Source organism: Rhinatrema bivittatum, chromosome 7, assembly GCF_901001135.1.
Source record: "Rhinatrema bivittatum chromosome 7, aRhiBiv1.1, whole genome shotgun sequence".
NCBI lineage: Eukaryota > Metazoa > Chordata > Amphibia > Gymnophiona > Rhinatrematidae > Rhinatrema > Rhinatrema bivittatum.
Window position 1 is genome coordinate 287,395,339 of NC_042621.1, and position 20,228 is coordinate 287,415,566.

Below are 20,228 nucleotides of genomic sequence, written 5' to 3' on the forward strand. Positions count from 1 at the left end.
GTGTAGGGGTTAATTGCTCTCCTACAACTTGTTGTATAGATGCTTCAGATTGTGCCTACTAGGAGAGCAAGTAAGGGCATATTATCCTGACAATCCTCTTGTGGACTACATACAGTCAACACCTTTGCTGTGTGATCAGCCTAAGCCTTTATCATATTGACATGAATGCTGCTTTCTATCTTGGCAATCTGAAAAATATAACATAGTTGGTGTCATTCAGGCTCATATAGCCTTGTAAGCTCCCACCTAGTTAGTCCCAGTACGTAAGAATAAACCTCAGACTAAGACAAGTACCTGCTGGCCCTCATAAAACTCTCTGCTTCAGGCTTTACAATGAGACCAGGTCTTTTGCTTAGTCTAGGCAGCCTGCAAATCATCTCTGACAAAGCCCATGAAGTCTTCTAAATCGCTGCCACATATTGACTACATATTTAATTGAGGGATGTTTGAGGTGTCAACCTTCCCTTTCCAATATTCTCTTATTGGGTCAAAGGGCCGTCTCCCCCTCCAGCCATAAAGCAACTTGAATAGGGAAAATCCAGTAGACGCCTGGGGTACTTCGCTGTAGGCAAACAATAGAGTAAATACCTTTCCCAGTCTTATGCTTCCACAAATGTCTAACATATGCTTTAAGGTCCCATTAAATCTTCGCATTAGTTTTAGGATCTTATGGACAGATTTCAGTCCATAGATTTTGGATCAGCTCAAACTAACTGCGTCCCTTGAGCTGAGAATAGTAGTGGCAACTTTCTCTGCTTCTAATGAAGATTCAGGGTACCTAGAAGCAAAGTGCACCACTATCCATATGGCTTACCCACTCACCCAAGCAGCAGCTGTATATATGCAGATGCTACTTGGCTGTGTAAGCCCCATGCAACCCTGAAACCCCAAAACTCCTACCAATTATCAGTGAACTATTTAAGAGAATAGCAGTGGAGACAGTGGGGCCTCTCACTGTCTCCAGATAGACTGGGGGAAAAAAATCTTTTTTATCTCTTTTCTTTAATTATGTAGCCAAAAACAAATTTTATATATATATACACCCACTCAGCCAAGCAGCATCTGTTCAACAATAGCTACAGTTCAATACTAATGTCCAGTAAAATGTCTGTGCCAATCAGTTACATATGCATGTCACTCCCTGGTCTCCTGCTAGTGGAATGTCCCTGTATGCATGGGGCACTATAAGCTGTCTGCCTGCTATCCAGGGCCTGCTAGTATCAACAGGATCAGTCTCCCTGTACATCAAGCCCCGTTTCCATAGGATAGGTCTTTCCGATTTCCATCAGACGGCTGGCCAGCCCACTGCCACAGGGCTTCCAGAGCAGGGTCAGAATATTGTGCTTCCTGGAAAGCATGTCTGTCCTATGTCAGTATCCATAACTGAAAGGCTCTCTGGTGACTATCAGTCCAAGATCAATAGTCTGGTCAGTAGGTGCATCTCATGAGTCCATAGTCAAGGCCCTGGTCACTTCAGGAATTAATTCTGCTGGAATCACTTGAAAACTCCTCCTTTGGTTCTACCTGGACTTAGGATCTGGAACTGGCGGGGTGATCTTCGCTGGTTCCTCTTATTGGGCTGTCCCGAGTCTGATTTCAGGTTACCATGGCAGAGACATTGATTCAGCTTTCAAGGGTAATGTTCATTGGACCCATGTTGGTCCCACAGAGCATTGGTACCAACATGTTCTTCTTTACTCCTACTTCTCTGTGTCCAAGCTTGGTACTCCAATCCAAGTATACTTGAGCAAAGGGTACAGTCTCTTGAGGTTCATTGGCCAATACTGCATATGCCTCGGAAGAATAGCATCATCCAGCACCAGCTCTAGTTGCTGTAAAGTCATGCTACAGCCAGTGTCCACAAGCCCAGTTATCTGGATCCACTTCCGTTTCTGGGGTGCTGTAGTAGCTCATCTGCCTCCTGGTTTGATGAATTACTAGTAACTCATGTTATTGCTACTGCACAGGCTTCTTGCCTAGAATTGGGACCACGAAAGCTGCCAGCTTTGGTGCAGGATCTGGAGTGCTTTTCAGTGCAGGTTTGGAAATCTTGGGCAATCTACTTTGAAATGTCCTGTGCGCCCATATTGGTAACAAGGATGTTCATGCGTAAACTCCTTAGGTTTCTAAGGAAAACTAAGTGGTTTGCTGGCCATCTCTGAGATTGCAGAACAGGAGTCTTGACTTCCCTTAGTTCCTTGCTGCTGTGGGTATGGACAGATTCTCTTTGCCAACGAGGGAGGTTAGTCACAAAGACATCAGCCAGTGCAGCTGCCTTCTCTTGAGTATGGAGCTGGTGGTCTTAAACATGCTCTCTCCCCTCTGGATAGCATCTTGTAAAAACTGCTCCAGGACCATTATGTTTCAGCAGTACCCCAGGGTTTTAACCTCTGATCTAGTAAGCCACTGCTTGTGCTGGTATCTTAGATGGATCACAAACTCACTGTATCATCTATCCCTTTGGCAAATTCTAGACCTTAATTGTGTAGGTCTCAGGGGTAATAGCATAACTGTTCAGCAAAGTCTTGCGCACCTCCTCAAACTGGGTGCACATCTCCATGGTCAGCTCTTGAAGTACCTCAAGTGCTCTCCAGTGAGCTTTCCCCCCAAATGCCACACCCTGTGTTTCTTGGGAATCTCATTGAGGTGGAAAATGTTTTCAAAGGCAGTTAGATACCCATCAATGTCATCTCAGGTGTCAAAACAGGGCACACAATCTGGGTTGTGGATCCAGTCTCTGCTTCAGCACAAAAGGTAGGCTGGAGCCTTGGATACAAGCCATTTCCATCTACATCTTCATTATCTACAGCTGATATTTCCACTCTTCCTGACGCAGCTGCATGTAGATCTGCCAGATTTCAGCTGGTGTGGCATCAGGTCTTGCCAGTTCTCAGACCTCTGTGAGTAGCGAGTCTAGTATCCCACCAGGAGTGAAACTCGGAACTTGCTGGTACTCTCACAATAGAACAGGCGAGTCCTGCATCTCATCACTGAGTACATCCAGACTGTCTCTCCTATCCGCCATTAACATATGGATGCCTGCCATCAGCAAATCTCCTAACACTACCAACAAAAAGTTGAATGGGGGAAGGGAGTTGTTCACTGCTGTGTGTCTGGAGGTTGCAGATAAAAAAAAAAACTCAACCACTCAGTGGGTTGTTACCCTCACCCCACACACTGAGCCTGACGATCCCACCACTGCCACCAGAAAAGAACAGAGGTCTGTTACATAACCCCTCAACACCACCTCTAACAGGTAGTCAGAGTAACTGTGTGACCACTGTCCAGGCCCACCTGCACACATGCTCCTACAATGGCAATTTCCCACCCACCACCTGGGTTCCTGCTTGCATCTGGGAGAGTTCCCCACACACAGGCTATCCCCCTGGTGATTTCTAGGAATACTGGGACCCCGCAAAACCCAAGTGTCACACAGCTCCTAGAAAAACACCCATAGACCAAATGTTCACAATACCGGGATCATCAGTCTAAGATAGGCAGAGCTGTCTTTTTGTTAATAAGTTTATTAACAAAAAGAACAGTGAACGGGGAAAAAAAAAAGATTTAATCTGCAAGCAGGAACAGGTGAAACGACATGAATTAAACAGTAAAATATAACTAAACACTTTCCACTAATAATCTTGTGCCTGGGGAGGTCAGGAAAAAGGATGCCCACATGAGCTGGACAGGGTCTGTACTCCCAGCTGAGGCTAGAGAGTTTCAGAACCTTCAGGCCTAGTTGTCTGTCTGCAGGACCAATCAGTGCACACAGTACTAACAATTGCTCCCTGATCAGTGGCCTGACTGGCAATAGTATTCTAGCCAATATCACTGCAGGATGTTTCAGACTTACATTTCCCTCAGGAGTGCTGGGATGTGTATGCTGCTCAAATTTCCTTCTGAATCAAGAGCATCATCCAAAGCCTCTGCTTGAACTACTGTACAGAGGTCAAAAACCACCTGCAGGCCAGCACAGAGGAAATGAGTTCTCTGGGAAAGTATCGGGTCGATCCTGTAAGGCCGCGGTAATAACAGTGCGGCAGTGTCAGGCGCACCCTTCCTCCCCGCACGCACAGTTCTCTTCACTAACTCCCCGATACTCTCCTCTAATCGCATGCAAATGCATGCCGCGGCTTTAAAGCGGTAGGGAAGGGTTATGCCCGCGTAACCCATTTTACTGTACAGGCGCTTAATACAGCGCCTATACAGTAACCAGGGTGCGCTGGTACCTGTCATTTCAAATGACATTTGAAATGACAGGCACCATGAAGTGAAAAAAAAAAATACCAAAAATATCTAAAAACCTGAGTGTTCAAAAAAAAATAAATTTTTAAATACCTGTCGGAGGGCCGCATGGGTCCAGGCGGCTGGCGGCGGGAGCCGGGTGGTCGCGTGTTTAATCTAGGCCGCGGGTGGGTGGGCGCCTGTTCCAGGCGGCGGCGGCGGGTGGACACGCGTTAGTTCGAGACGGTCGGTGGGCGGCGGCGGGTGGTCGCGTGTTAAATCTAGGCCGGGTCGCACAGGTGCGCATTCATTCATCCAGGCGGAGGAGCCGGCGGCAAAAGCAGCCGGCTCCGCCTGAATGAATGCGCGCCTGTGCGACCCCTGCAATTCGGCGCTCAAGGCAGTCACAGCATGTGACTGCCTTCAGCGCCGAATCGCAGGGGTCGCACAGGCGCGCATTCATTCAGGCGGAGCCGGCTGCGGTGGCGGCGGGAGCCGGGTGGTCGCGTGTTAAATCTAGGCCGCGGGCGGGTGGGCGCCTGTTCCAGGCGGCGGCGGCCGCGGGGGGACACGCGTTAGTTCGAGACGGCCGGTGGGCAGCGGGTGGTCGCGTGTTAAATCTAGGCCGGGTCCGCACAGGCGCGCATTCATTCACTGCCGGTGGGGGCTGCCGGGGCAGCCCCCACCGGCAGTGAATGAATGCGACCCCTGCGATTCGGCGCTCAAGGCAGTCACATGCCGTGACGTCACGGCATGTGACTGCCTTGAGCGCCGAATCGCAGGGGTCGCACAGGCGCGCATTCATTCACTGCCGGTGGGGGCTGCCGGAGAGGCAGCCCCCACCGGCAGTGAATGAATGCGCGCCTGTGCGGACCCGGCCTAGATTTAACACGCGACCACCCGCCGCCCGCCGGCCGTCTCGAACTAACGCGTGTCCCCCCGCCGCCGCTGCCGCCTGGAACAGGCGCCCACCCGCCCGCGGCCTAGATTTAACACGCGACCACCCGGCTCCCGCCACCACCGCCCGCCTGGACCCACGCGGCCCTCCGACAGGTATTTAAAAAGAAAATTATTACTTACCTGCTAATTTTCGTTCCTGTAGTACCATGGATCAGTCCAGACAGTGGGTTATGTCCCCAATCCAGCAGATGGAGTCAGCCCAAAGCTTCGAGGGGGCGTCACCTTGAGTACTACTGCCCCCTCTGCAGGAGTTCAGTATCGAGTATATCAAAGCCCGAGTAAACAAAAACCCCCTGCATGGATCAAGTTGAAACAAGACGGCAACAATAAGCCACTGAATGAAAACTGAAACCGACCCACCAACGGGTGGGCGGGCACGAACATAGCGTGTCCACCTCCGAGGGAACGGTGAAAAGCAGTGACAAAGAGAAAACTGGAAACACGTAAAAACAACCAACAGCAGTAAGGACACTACTGTAACAGGAGACACAGCTGAACAGACTCAGCATCCACATACAGCCGAGCAGGAGTAGGCCCTAGGACCCAAATTTGGTGGGCGTCTGGACTGATCCATGGTACTACAGGAACGAAAATTAGCAGGTAAGTAATAATTTTCTTTTCCCTGTACGTACCTGGATCAGTCCAGACAGTGGGATGTACCCAAGCTTCCCTAACCCGGGTGGGATCCTGCGAGGCCTGCTCGTAGGACCTGTTCGCCAAAGTGTCCCTGGACGGACGAGGCGAGATGTAGTCTATAGTGTCTCGAGAACGTGTGCAACGATTTCCAGGTGGCCGCTCTACAGATTTCTTGCGAAGATACCGAGCGGCTCTCTGCCTAGGAGGCCGCCTGAGAGCGTGTAGAATGTGCTACGATGCCGGGTGGGGGAGTCCGCCCCACCCCAATATAGGAGGCGGCAATGCCGGCCTTCAGCCATCTGGCAATGGTCGTCTTCGAGGCCTGAGATCCCTTCCGGGGACCGGACCAAAGGACGAAGAGATGGTCAGAAGTCCGGAAATCATTCGTAGCCTCCAGGTAGAGCCTCGGGTGCGCTTGACGTCAAGGAGATGAAGAGACCGCGGCTCCGACGAAGAGAACGATGGAAGTTCCACCGTCTGATTCACATGGAACGCGGACACCACCTTCGGAAGGAAGGAGGGGACAGTACGAAGGGAAACTCCCGAATCGGAGAACCGGAGATAAGGTTCTCTACACGACAGGGCCTGCAGCTCCGAAATACGCCGAGCGGAGCAGATGGCCACTAGGAACACCGCCTTGAGGGTGAGATCCTTGATCGTCACATTCCGCAGCGGTTCAAACGGAGGTCCTGACATGGAACGCAGTACCAGATTGAGACTCCAAGAGGGGCAAGGATCCCGCAGTGGAGGCCGCAAATGCTTGACCCCCTTGAGAAAACGGGCGATGTCCGGGTGTCGCCACAGAGATCCTCCGTCGCGTAGGAGGGAGCCAAGAGCGGCCACTTGAACCCGAAGTGAGTTGTAAGCGAGCCCCTTGTCCACCCCCGCTTGCAGGAACTGGAGGATCTGAGGGACAGACGCTTCCGAGGGTCTTGTGTTCAGGCCGGTACACCACAGCTCGAACACCTTCCAGACCCGCACGTAGGCCACCGACGTCGAGGTCTTCCGAGAACGCAGCAGCGTGGACACTACCGCCTCCGGGTATCCCCGAAGGCGACGCCTCTCAAAAGCCAGGCCGCAAGACAGAAGAGTTCTGCCTGGTCGAAAAATACTGGTCCCTGGTGGAGGAGGCGGGGAAGATGTCCCAGCCGTATGGGCCCGTCGATTACTAGGTGAAGAAGGTCCGCAAACCAAGGTCGTCTCGGCCACTCTGGCGCGACGAAGATGACAGTCCCCTGATGAGCCTCTATCCGTCGTAGTAGCCTTCCCACCAGTGGCCACGGGGGGAACGCGTATAGGAGTAGATCGGCCGGCCACGGGAGCGCGAGGGCATCGACGCCCTCCGCCCCCCGTTCTCTCCGGCGACTGAAGAAACGAGGCGCCTTGGTGTTTTGAGCGGATGCCATAAGATCCAGGTGGGGGGGACCCCACCGCCGAACGATCAGCTGCATGGCCTCGTCGGAGAGGGCCCACTCTCCGGGATCCAGGAGCTGGCGACTGAGGAAATCCGCCTGGACGTTGTCCACGCCCGCTATGTGCGAGGCCGCCAGACGGGCCAGGTGCCGTTCCGCCCACTGCATCAACATCGCCGCCTCGAGCGCGACCTGCGGACTGCGGGTGCCGCCCTGTCGATTGATGTAGGCCACCGTGGTCGCATTGTCCGACAAGACTCTGACTTCCCGATTCCGAAGGAGTGGCAGGAAGTGAAGAAGTGCCAGCCTGACCGCTCTGGTCTCCAGACGATTGATGGACCACGTCGACTCCTCCGCGGACCACGTCCCCTGCGTGGCGCTGCGGTCGCAGACTGCCCCCCAGCCTACGAGACTGGCGTCGGTGGTTACCACTACCCAATTTGGTAGATCGAGGGACACGCCTCGAGCCAGATTCTCCGGGACCATCCACCAGTCCAAGCTGCTCCGTGCAAACTGGGGCAGCGGGAGTATCACCTGGTAGTCCTGCGAAAGTGGTTTCCAGCGGGATAGAAGTGCCCTTTGTAGCGGCCGGAGGCGTGCAAATGCCCAAGGAACCATGTCGATGGTGGAACCCATCACCCCCAGGAGCTGTAGATAGTCCCAGGAGGTGGGAGCTGGTAATGCAGAGAACCGCTGTATGTGCTCCCGCAGGGCGTGCGCCTTGTCCTACCGTAGAAAAACCGCCCCCAGACGGGTGTCGAAGGTCGCCCCCAAGAAATCCAAGCGCTGCGAAGGCACGAGGGAGCTCTTGGAGAAGTTCACCACCCATCCCAGGGACTGCAGAAACTCTATCACCCTGGCCACTGCCGCCTGGCCATGGCGGAAAGACTTCGCCCGTATGAGCCAATCGTCCAAGTAAGGATGAACTAGAATACCCTCCTTCCGAAGGGCAGCCGCCACAACTACCATGATCTTGGTGAAGGTGCGTGGGGCCGTTGCCAGGCCGAACGGAAGCGCCACAAACTGGAAATGCTGGTCCAGAATCTTGAACCGTAGAAGACGATGGTGTTCTTGGCGAATGGGGATATGAAGGTAGGCCTCCGTCAGATCCAAGGAGGCCAGGAACTCCCCTAGGTGTACCGCCGCGATCACCGAATGCAGCGTTTCCATGCGGAACCGGATCACCCTGAGGGATTTGTTGACTTCCTTCAAGTCCAGTATGGGGCGGAAGGAGCCGTCTTTCTTCGGTACCACGAAGTAGATGGAATAATGGCCCTGAGCCCACCTCTCCGGAGGGTACGGGCACAATGGCGCCTATCTCCCACAGTCTGTCCAGCGTCGACTGCACCGCCCTTCGCTTGATGGCCGAGCCGCAGGGCGAGAAGATGAACCGACTCTTCGGAGCGTGGGCAAGTTCCAAAGCGTAGCCGCGTCCTATGGTGTCCAAGACCCACTGATCCGAGGTGATCCGCACCCACTCCTCGTAAAAGAACGCCAGCCGCCCCCCAATCTTGGGGACGGCGGAGTGGGCGAGCTGAACATCATTGAGAGGACTTGGGCGAAGGTTGTCCCGCCGTGGAAGCGGGGCGTGCGGGGCGGCGCCCGCGAAAGGAGCGAGACCAGGGCTGAGACCTGGGGGCAGAGGGCCGAGCCGCCGCCGGCCTATAACTCCTATAGCGCCTTTGCGCTCTGGCTCTGGTCCGGGAGGACGAAAACGCCCTGCTGGAGCGATATCTGTCTTCCGGCAGGCGATGGACCGCGTTTTCCCCCAGAGACTTGATGATCTGGTCCAGATCCTCGCCGAACAGGAACTTACCCCTGAATGGCAGTGAACCCAGACTCGACTTGGAGGACGTGTCCGCCGCCCAGTTGCGAAGCCATAGGAGTCAACGTGCCGCCACCACCGAGGCCATGGAGCGGGCAAGGACCCGAAACAGATCATAGGAAGCGTCCGCCCCGTATGCCACCGCAGCTTCCAGTCTATCCGCCTGGGCGGCTTCTTCGGGTGGCAACACCTGAGACGTGAGCAGTAGCTGCACCCAGAGAAGACTGGCCCGCTGGGCAAGCGAGCTGCACATCGCAGCCCGCAGCCCTACAGCGGAGACCTCAAAGACCCGCTTGAGGAAGACTTCCAACTTGCGATCCTGCGTATCCCTTAACGCTGCTCCACCTGTCTCCGGTATGGTCGTCCTCTTCGTGACTGCCGACACCGCGGAGTCCACTCTGGGTACCTTGATGAGCTCCAGAAAATCTTCCGGCAGCGGATACAGCCGCTCCATGGCGCGGCTGCCCTTCAGAGCGGCTTCCGGGGCATCCCATTCCCTGGTGAGAAGCTGCAGGAACAACTCGTGAATGGGAAAAGCCCGAGCCCTCGGGCGAAGGGCTGCCAGCACCGAGTCTCCCTTCTTGGAGGAGGTGACTACAGCGGGCGCGACGGGAGCTGGCGGGTCCGGCGGGGGATCAAGGTCCAACCCCTGAATGATCTGTGGGATCAGGTCATCCAGCTCGTCCCGCTGGAAGAGACGCAGGGTGCGTGGGTCCTCACCCTCTGAAGTGGAGTCCCCTTGTCCCGCCGCCGCGGGGTCTGACCCAGGGGAAGCCGGTGCCGACCCAGGCCCCCCCGAGCTCACAGGGAGCCGTGGTTGGATGGGGAGCTGTGGGGCCCCCCACGCCCGCCGGGGCGGGGGGGGCCAGATAGGAGGACGAAGGTCGCGGTAGCTTGGGTGGTGGTGGATCCGCGGGCGCAGCCAGGTCCTGTAGGTAGGCTGTATGCATCAGACGGATAAACTCCGGGGAAAACCCCGGCCTAGTCGGGGGGACCTCCGCGGGTGGGGGCCCCGGGGGACCCTGCCCCCGCGGGCCTTCCTCCGGGTCTGTCTCCGGTAATAACCTCGGGGGAGAACCCTCTGAAGCTACCTCGTCCCCCCGCGCTGCCTGGGCTCCTTCAGGGCGCAGTGCCTGCAAGATGGCCGCCGTTCCCGCCAGGAATGGGGGAGGGGCCGGCCCGCGCCGCCCGGGCAAGGCTGTCATGGAGGACCGATGCGTGAGGGGCCGAGAAGTGCCTTCCCCCCCAGGGAGGCACCGAGCACAAATTCCCTCCCTTGACACGCGTGATCCAGGTTCGCCGCAGGCCGAGCAACGCGCCGGCCGCGGCATCCGGAGCGCAAGAGAAACAGCCCCCGATAGCCAAGAACGCCTGGTAAACCCGGGGGGGGCCGCGAGACGGATCGCCGCTGCGGGGGGGCCCGGGTGGCCTGCGCTACCCGCCGAAGACAAAAACGGCGCCGCGGGGGGGCCTTCCTGGCCGCACGACCCGCCGGTGATGAGCAGCCCTCTCCCCGGTGCAGCCCACGTGGAGCCGCAAAATGGCCGCGGGAGAGGGTGAAGACGCTAGGAGGCCGGAGCACCGGCAGCCGCGTGCAACCTAGCTGCAAGGGAAGAAAAAGAAATCACACTTACCCCGAAGCAGCCACGACCAGCGCCGGTAAATAGAAAAAGGGAGAGACAGAGAACAAGAAGGAAGCCACGCCTCCCCAATTAATCAATAAACTGTTTTTTTGTTTTTTTTTTAACACAACTTGATCCAACCAAAGCAAGCTAACCAAACATACAGACAATAAAGCCCCAAAACAAGGGACGCAAAAGAACAAAGTAAATAGGCAATCGGGAGCAAGCCCAGATTCCACTACTCGCATCTGCTGGAGTCAGAAGATACTGAACTCCTGCAGAGGGGGTAGTAGTACTTAAGGTGACGCCCCCTCGAAGCTTTGGGCTGACTCCATCTGCTGGATTGGGGACATAACCCACTGTCTGGACTGATCCAGGTACGTACAGGGAAAATTTTTATTTTTTTTCTGACAGGTTTTATGTGTCCCACATCATTACATTTTCTCGATCATCTCTGTATCGCTTTTTTTTTTTTATTGTGTTTTATTGTTTTTGAGTGTCTTAAGCGGTGTCGATGGATTTGTTACTAGACTCACAGTCCTAACTCCTACTAGGGGGAGGCGGTAAACTAACACGTTACGGCCGCGGCAAAACAGTGCGTTACTAATGAGAGAACCTGAGCGCGCGTTACGGTATCGGAGGGGAATAGCTAATTCCTTCATTATACAGCTAATTCGTTCATTTACATGCTGGGTGGGGAAGGGTTACGCGTCTGTTTTAAGAAGCGCTACGGACGCGCGAAACTGGAGACTGTATCGCTGGTTTGCCTTACGCGTCCGAATTGTGCACAGCGAGCTCGTTACAGACGAGAAATCTTCAACTGAATGTTACTGTATCGAGCTGTATGTCAGAGGGAGAACTATAAACCATAGAGCATGTAAAACCCGTTTCACCAGGGTGTTTCCATAGGTTGCATTTTTCAAAGGTATCACTGAAGTGAAGAAAGCAGTGCCACCTGGCAATTTCAGCTTCAGGTTTAAAAGCAGCCTATAAAATCAATTTCTGTGCTGCTCCTGAAAGACCGAGTCCTATCCATGGTATACAACTCAAGAACATTCATTGTTGGGTTAAATGAAAAACCACACACACACACACACACACACACACCCCCCCCCCCAGTAGAAAAGAATAAAGGAACCAAATGGCATGCCCTGAACCATGATGTAAGAACCTTTGTAGACTTCAAAAATATAATTTTACTGCTTGAGATCAAATTGCAACCACTTTCTACCATAAAACATTGTTTATTTTAATCTATTACAAAACTATCCGACAAACTATCACCACAAACTTCTTACTGGTCATGTCCTTTCTCCCCTGTCCTATTTCTCAAGCATCTCACACAGCATGTTCAGCTTGTCTCACTGCATCCATAATCAGAGATATTAAAACATTTTATTTAATAAAAGTTAAACATACAAAACTGAAATTCACACTGTCATAAAATTACTCTTCCATTAATTGAAGAACTTTTTCTCTTTTTGTTTATTCTAAACCAGGGGTTCTCAACCCAGTCCAAGGGTCACACCTATCCCAGTCAGGTTTTTCAGGATCTCCATAATTAATATGCATGAGATATATTTGCATACAATGGAGGCAGTGTGGGCACACCTACCTCATGCATATTCGTTGTGGAGATCCTGAAAACCTGACCGGGGGGGGGGGGGGGGGTACAGAGGACTGGATTGAGAACCACTGCTCTAAACTATCTGTTGGAGAATAGAGCTTGAACTGAATAGGACTCAGGTAATTGGTGGACACACCAATTAGTGCAACCACCAACGCTAACCTGGTGAACAGAAAACAAAAAAACACTGAGCTACAGAGCGGAAAAGAAATTATAGAATGAATGAATGAAGGAAACACACCAGCTATAGGAACATAACAGACAAGGAAAATAGTCAGAATTAATGAACAAGAAATTTCTTTTAACTGGAAAATATTTAAAGTGCTCTTGCTCATGAACTCAGACGTAATTTACAAAAATATCTACGCTGTATACAGGGCTATACATCAGCATTGTCTTAAATGCAACACAGACTGAAAAAGTGATTCCAAGATGAGTGAAAAACAAGAGCACAGGAAAGCAATCAAGTACAAGAAACACAAAGGGCAGAGAAGTTATGTTTTTGGACGCATGATTTCCTGAACGTCCCAACTACAGCTTATTCTATCATATTAACATGGAGACCGCGGATGAGCACAGCTGTCAGAGAGAGGACAAAAACAGAGGAGAAAATTAGTCAATTATAAATTTACTGGATGAGATCCAGGTATTTTATGGTAGGTGACCATAAGAAAAGTGAAGCAGGAATTCGGTGATTGGGGAAAAATTCTTAACATGTTTACGATTCAAAAGAAAGTCTTCCAGTCCCCCAGTTTGCCATGGCACCTGTCACTCACGGGTCTGCAAACTAAGATTTGCAAAAAGTTCTTCAGCTCAAAACAAAAATTTGTACTAATGCAGGAACAAAAATTATCAATGTTACCAAATGTCAAAGTGGCTCATCACATCTTCTTTAGCCAACCAATGTCCAAATTGTGCCTGTTCCTGACATGCTAGCAAATAATTTACTTTTAGAAAAATATAATGATAAAAAGATAAAGGTAAAGCCCTGCAGAGATGACGCTTCTGTTCTGTTCTCTCCCAGTTACTGGGGCATCAAATGCCTGACATTGTATTTAGACGTGTCTTGGTACTGCGTCATAGGCTTGTCTGCAATGCCACATGTCCCCACGCCAACTTTGCCAGTTACACTTTCAGGAGAGGCAAAAATACTTCTCTTTACCTGAAAAGGAAAAAAAAAAAGCAAGGCTAAGTTACATCTGAAATGATCAATTACTAGGCCTGTTAATTCCTAAATCTCAATATACCCAAGTTATACAGCATCTCATCAAAAACAGAATTCAGAGGTGCTTTAAAAAGGTATCTGATGCCTATGCACAGTGCATGACCATTGGTAACCAACAAAGGAAATGATTATGGTGGAACCTGAACAGGATTTAAGTCATAATTGCTGGGTTCCACCTTATTGTTGTGTATCATTACCTCCTAATTACCAACATCATTTTAGCAAGAGACACGAGTTCCTTCAATGCTCTCAATACAGAATCTCCACTCTATTAATCAGTGTAACTTCTCCAAATTCAGAGGCCATGGTAAAGCCACAAGAACCACACATTCTTCTCAATAAGCTCTAATCCAGGGGTTCTCAACTCACTCCTCAGGACACACCCAAGCCAGTCAGGATTTCAGGCTATCCCCAATGAAGATGCACACGCTAGATTTGCATAAAATGGAGGCAGCGCATGCAAATCTGCCTCGGGCATTTTGGCTAGCCTGAAAACCTGACTGGCTGGATGTGTCTTGAGAACTGGATTGAGAACCACTGCTCTAATCAAGAACTCCTTAATCTGAGGCAAAAAAATGAATACAGATCTTCATCCTCTCAAGCTGAATGTTTTACTGTAATACTTAAGTGATTACTAGAAATTTTCTGTCTCATCTGTGTCTCAGACTATAAGCTCCATGCATCAGAAACTCTTATGTATCTGTACAATGCTGCTGCATACACCAAGTAGTGCTCTAGAAATCTTAAGTAGTAGCAGTAGATTACACTTACGACACCAACATACGCATGGTGTGCTTGAGCTAAAATAAGCCATTGCTATGAATATAGCTAATTGTTGTGGGACATGCTTAAGCCCATAAGGTAAGTGGTTTGAAACCTGAACGAACCAATTCACAGTTCTGTCAGATGAGATCCTTTCCCATGTTCCACGCTGGGGCCAAATGCTACCTCCCTTCCCCTAGAGTTTGCAGTTTCACTTTTCTCACCTGGGTTGCGCCTTTCACATGACGCCAGCGAATGATGTCACTGCATGTTTATTAAGAGCCAGCAGTCCTTACCAGTTACTGACCCACTTTTTCCACTACATGCTGGGCTTTATTGTTGGGAATGTCTGTACCTCTGAGTGGCTCCCGAAAAGGTTTGGGAACCACTGAAGCTATGGGGAAATCACAGGACCTGCCAGGAAATAAAACCACTCCAACTCAAACAGTTTTAACAGACTCGCCTCAGCGCTTTAAACACGATACATGTTGGAAAGCCACAACCTTTCAGAATTCCAGAGAGTACTATAACGAGGGCTTGTTTTAAAATACGCATTAAGTGCAAGCTAGCTCGCTTACTTACTGCCCTTCATGTTTCAGAAGATTCCTATTTAATTTGGGACCCACTCAAATGTCTTGCATCACCCACTATGTGACACTGACCCACAGTATAGTGCAGGGAACAACTCGTAAACCCTTTAATCAATGGAAAGCATTACTGGCACCCCCGTTTAACAGCTGGGCACATCTAAAGAAAGACTGACAAAAAAATTATACAAACCTGGCCTTTTTTGTTTTTAGAATAAGCTTTATTGTTGAACTGCTGCCATTTGACTTTCTGGTCCTCTCGTTCCTGTTCAAGTTCTTTTATTCTCTGAGCTTTTTTCAAAGCCTTTTTCTTTTTATATTCTCGTTGCTGAGCTATCATTTCTTTTCTGTAAGAAAAATCATTCGTCCCAATGAATCCTCTCCACCTCTAACTCTGGATATGAAAAGTATGCGTGAAATCAAAGCAATGGCTGAGCAGCTTCCAGCCCTTGTACGGTGCCAAAACTGCATCACGAACAGCAGAGGTGAGATGAGCGACAGCACAAGAGCGGCAGCAGAGCCAGGACAAAGGACGAATGCTTAATACCTGCTCTTCTCCTATGGAAGGCTTGGACCCAGTTCCAGATTTGTTAGGCCCAGCATGCTGAAACAACAGCTAAAGGGCAGACAGCTGCTACCTATAAAATGGATGCCAGTTCATGCGGAACACATTTTACCAAGTTGAAAGACTGGAAGTCCACTATATTAAAGGTGAGGTATAATACAGTGGGGTTCCCAACATTTTTTGAGTCATGGCACACCTGGCATTGGGCTTACTTCATCATGGCACATCAGCACCTTCCCTACCCCTCCACCCCCTGGCATCATCATTCTTTTTCTTCCCAACCCCACCGAATCCCTGACATCATCACTCCCCTTCACTCTCCCCCCTGCATAATCACCTTTTCCCTCCCCCCCCCCCCCCCAACATCATCACCAGCTTTTCCCCTCTCTTCACCACATGAAAAGCCTCATCTTCTCTCCACCACCCTTGGCACCATCACCTTCTCTTCCCTTCCCTTTCCTCTCCCTCCCCACCACCTCTGGTATCATCACCTCCTATCCCTCTCCTTCTCCCTTTATCCCCCAGCACCAGCACGATCTCCTTCTCTTTCCTTTTCTCTCCCCTCACCCTCTGGTATCACCACCTTCCCCTCCCTTCTCTCACTATCCACCCTGCTGGAATCCCCTTTCCTACTCTGTCCTTCCACCCCTCCTCGAGATAATCTCCCATCAACCTCTCCTACTCTGTGCCCTACTTGGCATCAGTACTTTCACTTTTCTTCCCTCTCCCCCGACACCCCCAGCTTCCTAGCAAATTCAACTACCTCTTCTAGCAGTACTTACCTAATGCTGCTTCTATGCCTGTTTCCCTCTGCAATCGGAACAGCATGGGGCCGGCAGGACCGGGTCTACAGGGTCCCTCCTCATGCTGTTTCAACTGCAGAGCAGAGCCAGCGGAGCAGAAAATAGAAGCAGCAGTAGATAAGTACTGTTCTACCTCTCCCTGCTGGCGGGAGGATAACCTGCATGCCAATACCGTGGAGGAAAGAGAAACTGGAGGCTGCCGCAGCAGACCAGAACTACAGCTGTGGCACACCGGCTGGGAAACACATACCGCACACAGAGCTCTATAAATTGATCTGTATCTATCCATCTATAGGCTCCCTCTCAGTTCAGAGAATCACTTACTTGGACATGGGTTTGCTTCCACTGTCCTCTTTTGCCTTCCTTCCCTCCTCCACAGGTTTGAGGCTGAATAGGGGCGTGACCTCTGCATTCCCATAACCACTGAATGTGATTGCAGCAGTGCCGTTCTCTTCGTCTATCTCCTCAATCTCTGCTTCATACCACCTGAAAAGATATCATGGCTGTAAGCATGTGAGTAAAGGTTTAATATTCAAGCCCTTCCACAACCTAGACCAGTGGTTCCCAAAATAGTTTTCTGCCACAGATCCTTTTGGAATCTAAATTTCCAGGCCCCCTTTCATTTTTTCCCTGGTCCGTCAGACCCTTGCCAGAGGTAGCCTCAGCAGCATGCCCCCCTCCCCTACTGATGGAGTACTTTGTGTCTTCTGATGCCTACAACTGTGCCAAATCCCATCAGGGAGACATTGGTACTCCTTGTCTATAGCAAGATAAGGGTGTTCAGGACCCCTGCAGACCTGCCAGGTTTTCACCACTGCAGGTCTCCTTACGGTCCTTCAGTGTACCGTCTTAGCACCAAGATACAGCTAAGGAGCTGGTACTGGTACTCGCACACTTTTCTGCTAGTCATACGTACCAAAACAATGTTGCGTAATTCCCCTGACTCATGTTCCTCACTTATTCTCCTTTTCACCATCTCTTCACTTTCTTCTCCTCTTTCTCCCCCCCCCCCCTACCTAAAATGTGTATGTGACACCCAATGAAGATAGCTGCACCCTGCTCTCATAGGCAGTACAGACCACCACTCCCCTCCTTTCACTCCCATGGGGTCATTTGGCTACCAAGAAAGCAAGCTGTTGAGGGGGGAGAGGAAGATGTATGGGTAAAAGGGCCAACCAGCTGGGTTGGTGAGATCGGTACATCCCATTCTGCCCCAGCCCTCATGCACCCTTCCTGGTGGGACAGAAATGCTGCTTTTCCAATGGAGGCTCCCAGTTTTCTCCTCAGTGTTGGGACAAAGAGCTTTTTCCAGGGTTGGGCTGGCCACCATTCAACAGATCCTTGAAGCACACATTGAGAACCACTGACCTAGACTATTACTCAATGCTGAGAAATTATACTCTGCAACTCATACATTTCTTTTTACACAACACTTTTGCAAAGGTCTAACAAGAATTTTTGTTTTTTAAATCCAGACTGCAAAAAAACTCTACAAAATCCACTGCATGAAGCAAAAAAAAAAACTTATGAAAATAATTGCTTTCTAACCTTAATACTCACCAATATTTTGTAAGTGTTTTCTATAAACATTTTGATACATAGAGCCCATGGACATAGGTCCAATGCCAGAAAAGAGAGCGTCACCAAGGGCAGAAAATATTCTGGAAACTTGGGACACCAGCCAAAATCTTTAGAAGCCAAGGTCAAAAAATTTAACACCTTTTTTTTTTTTTTTGGCTTGCTTTGTTTTGTCATTTCTGAGTTTGTTTGGTTTTTGCATGGGATTTGTGTATCTTTTGTTGTATCTATTTAAAACATTTTTGGTCTCTGCCTGCCAAGCCTCTCCCCTCTCTCTAACCTCTTCTGTGCAGGCAGAGAGCAGCCTCAGCCCAGGAAGTTTCCACCTCTGATATTCACCAATGCATACACAAACCAAGGAGATATAGGCATACAGACTAGAACTCAAAGATTATATATTTCTTGCTCCTTTATTCTCATTTTGGACCTTTGAAACTTTTCACATGTACTGTTCTAATGTGCATTATTTGTTAATGCTCATTTATAATTTCATAAATTGTATATGGATTTACAATGTGACTACATTCCTGGTATCAATTTTGCTCATATGTAATCTACTTTGAAGTGCCTGAAAGGCAGAATATAAATCCAATAAAAACAGATCCCCCTTTTTAAGCACTTTTTGCTAATCTGTACATTTGTGATCCCCAGCTTTTTAAGTCCTTGAAATTAGAGAATTTTAAGCATCAGAAGAAAATTATTTTCAACTGATTAAAACTGATTTACAAATGCAACAAAACCCACTCAGAGCTCAGCACTTAAAGATCTGTCACTTAATATCAGGAAAGGAGTTTCAGTATTTATATGAACTCCTTTACAAGCAGATTTCACCTCCTCCACTGCCCCATAAGTAGATAGTAACCCTTATCCTTTTTCCTTCTGGAAAAAGGAGAATGCGGTTTTCCCACTCTTCTTATTCTTAGGACTTCTCCTATTTCCCTGGTTCATCTGATGACCATTTTCTACTAACTACCAAACAACCAATTTAAATAATCAATCACCAAAATAGAGTAGCTAAAACTGAAAGAAAAGCTCTTACCATTGTACTGCATTATTTCATGTTACTGTTAGTATTTTTTCTACACTTACTGTCCATCCTCACTCCAGACCGACATACACCTATCCCCGACACTCCAGCAGTGACTAGACTGAGCAGCAGCAGAGCTGTCCGAACTGGCCAACGCTTCCAGAGGTTGTGACGAAAGGAGGTCTTTGGTTAATTCTATAACTTCCTAGAAAAGGAGAAGAGAGGTTTCTGGGATCATTGTCAATAAAAGAAAGCAATAATCACTGGACATGGTGAAGCAGAATAGCAAATGCCACCTGAATCACAGGTGGGGGAAACGGATACAGAACGTTTTAAACAAGTCAATATAAATTTAGGAAAAAGACCTAGAACACGATCTGCTCAGTTTATTATATAAAGAGTGTTATCATCAATGTTTTTTCTTTGTAAGAAAAAGTACAATACATATGAAAACACACACCTGCAGTCTACATTAGATTACTGAAATGCTCTTTTTATAGGTTTAGCAAAATCTTGGGTAAAGGTATTACAAATGTTGCAAAATGCAGCAGCACATTTGGTAATGCGGGGAAAAATTAGGGATCATTTTAGGCCAATTTTGGTGAAGCTCCACTGGCTTCCAGATCAATAAGAAATTACTACTTAACCTGATAATTCCTTAAGATGGATATATGGATTCAGGACCTGTGGGGGTTATGCACCTCTACCAGCAGATGGAGATAGCGCAAACTGACGTCTCAATATATATACTCCTGCAGTGACATCAGATTCTCTTCAAAAGCCAACTGTGGACAGACTAGCCAAAAAACTTGATTAATAACAGATAACTATTTCTATACTCAACCAACAAGCAGCACTGAAATCAGGAAAGAATGTATGAATACTAATCTAGGACCTGGATGAATGTTTACCAGTAATCCCTGGAAAACCATAACACAATCATTCGGCGGACACAGTTAGGAAGCTGAATCCATCTATCCACATTCAGGAAAAGGAAATTATCAGGTAAGTGGTAATTTCTCATTTCCTAGCATGTGTATAGATGGATTCAAGACTAGTGGGATGTACCCAGTCTACTCCCAAATACGGTGGGATGCTGCCCACAGCCCAGTCAAAATCGCACGTGGAAAGGCTGTGCGCCCCCCCCAGGCCTGCACAACCAGATGATAATACTTTGAAAAGGAAAATTGGTTCTTACCTGCTAATTTTCATTCCTGTAATACCACGGATCAGTCCAGACTGCTGGGTTATGCCTCCCTTCCAGCAGATGGAGTCAGAGAAAAAACGGAAAGGCACCCCCTGATAACCCAGAGTGCCACCTGCGATCCCTCAGTATAATCAATATCAAAGCAGAATGAGAACACAATTTAACAGC

The 20,228-nt window shown here is 49.5% G+C and overlaps 1 protein-coding gene across 3 annotated transcripts in view; it reads right to left on the reverse strand.

The window, feature by feature from the left end:
* Window positions 1-11,893: 11,893 nt before the first annotated feature.
* Window positions 11,894-20,228, reverse strand: part of SMNDC1 (survival motor neuron domain containing 1) — a 28,635-nt gene continuing 20,300 nt past the window's right edge. For 2 of the 3 annotated variants that reach the window (XM_029610351.1, XM_029610352.1), the window contains exons 3-6: window positions 18,916-19,058; window positions 16,573-16,734; window positions 15,074-15,227; window positions 11,894-13,468 (exon numbers count right to left, since the gene is read on the reverse strand). In XM_029610351.1, the coding sequence (XP_029466211.1) occupies window positions 13,331-13,468; window positions 15,074-15,227; window positions 16,573-16,734; window positions 18,916-19,058 (597 nt within the window). In that variant the 3' untranslated portion in view covers window positions 11,894-13,330. The other variant, XM_029610353.1, reaches the window with a different exon arrangement.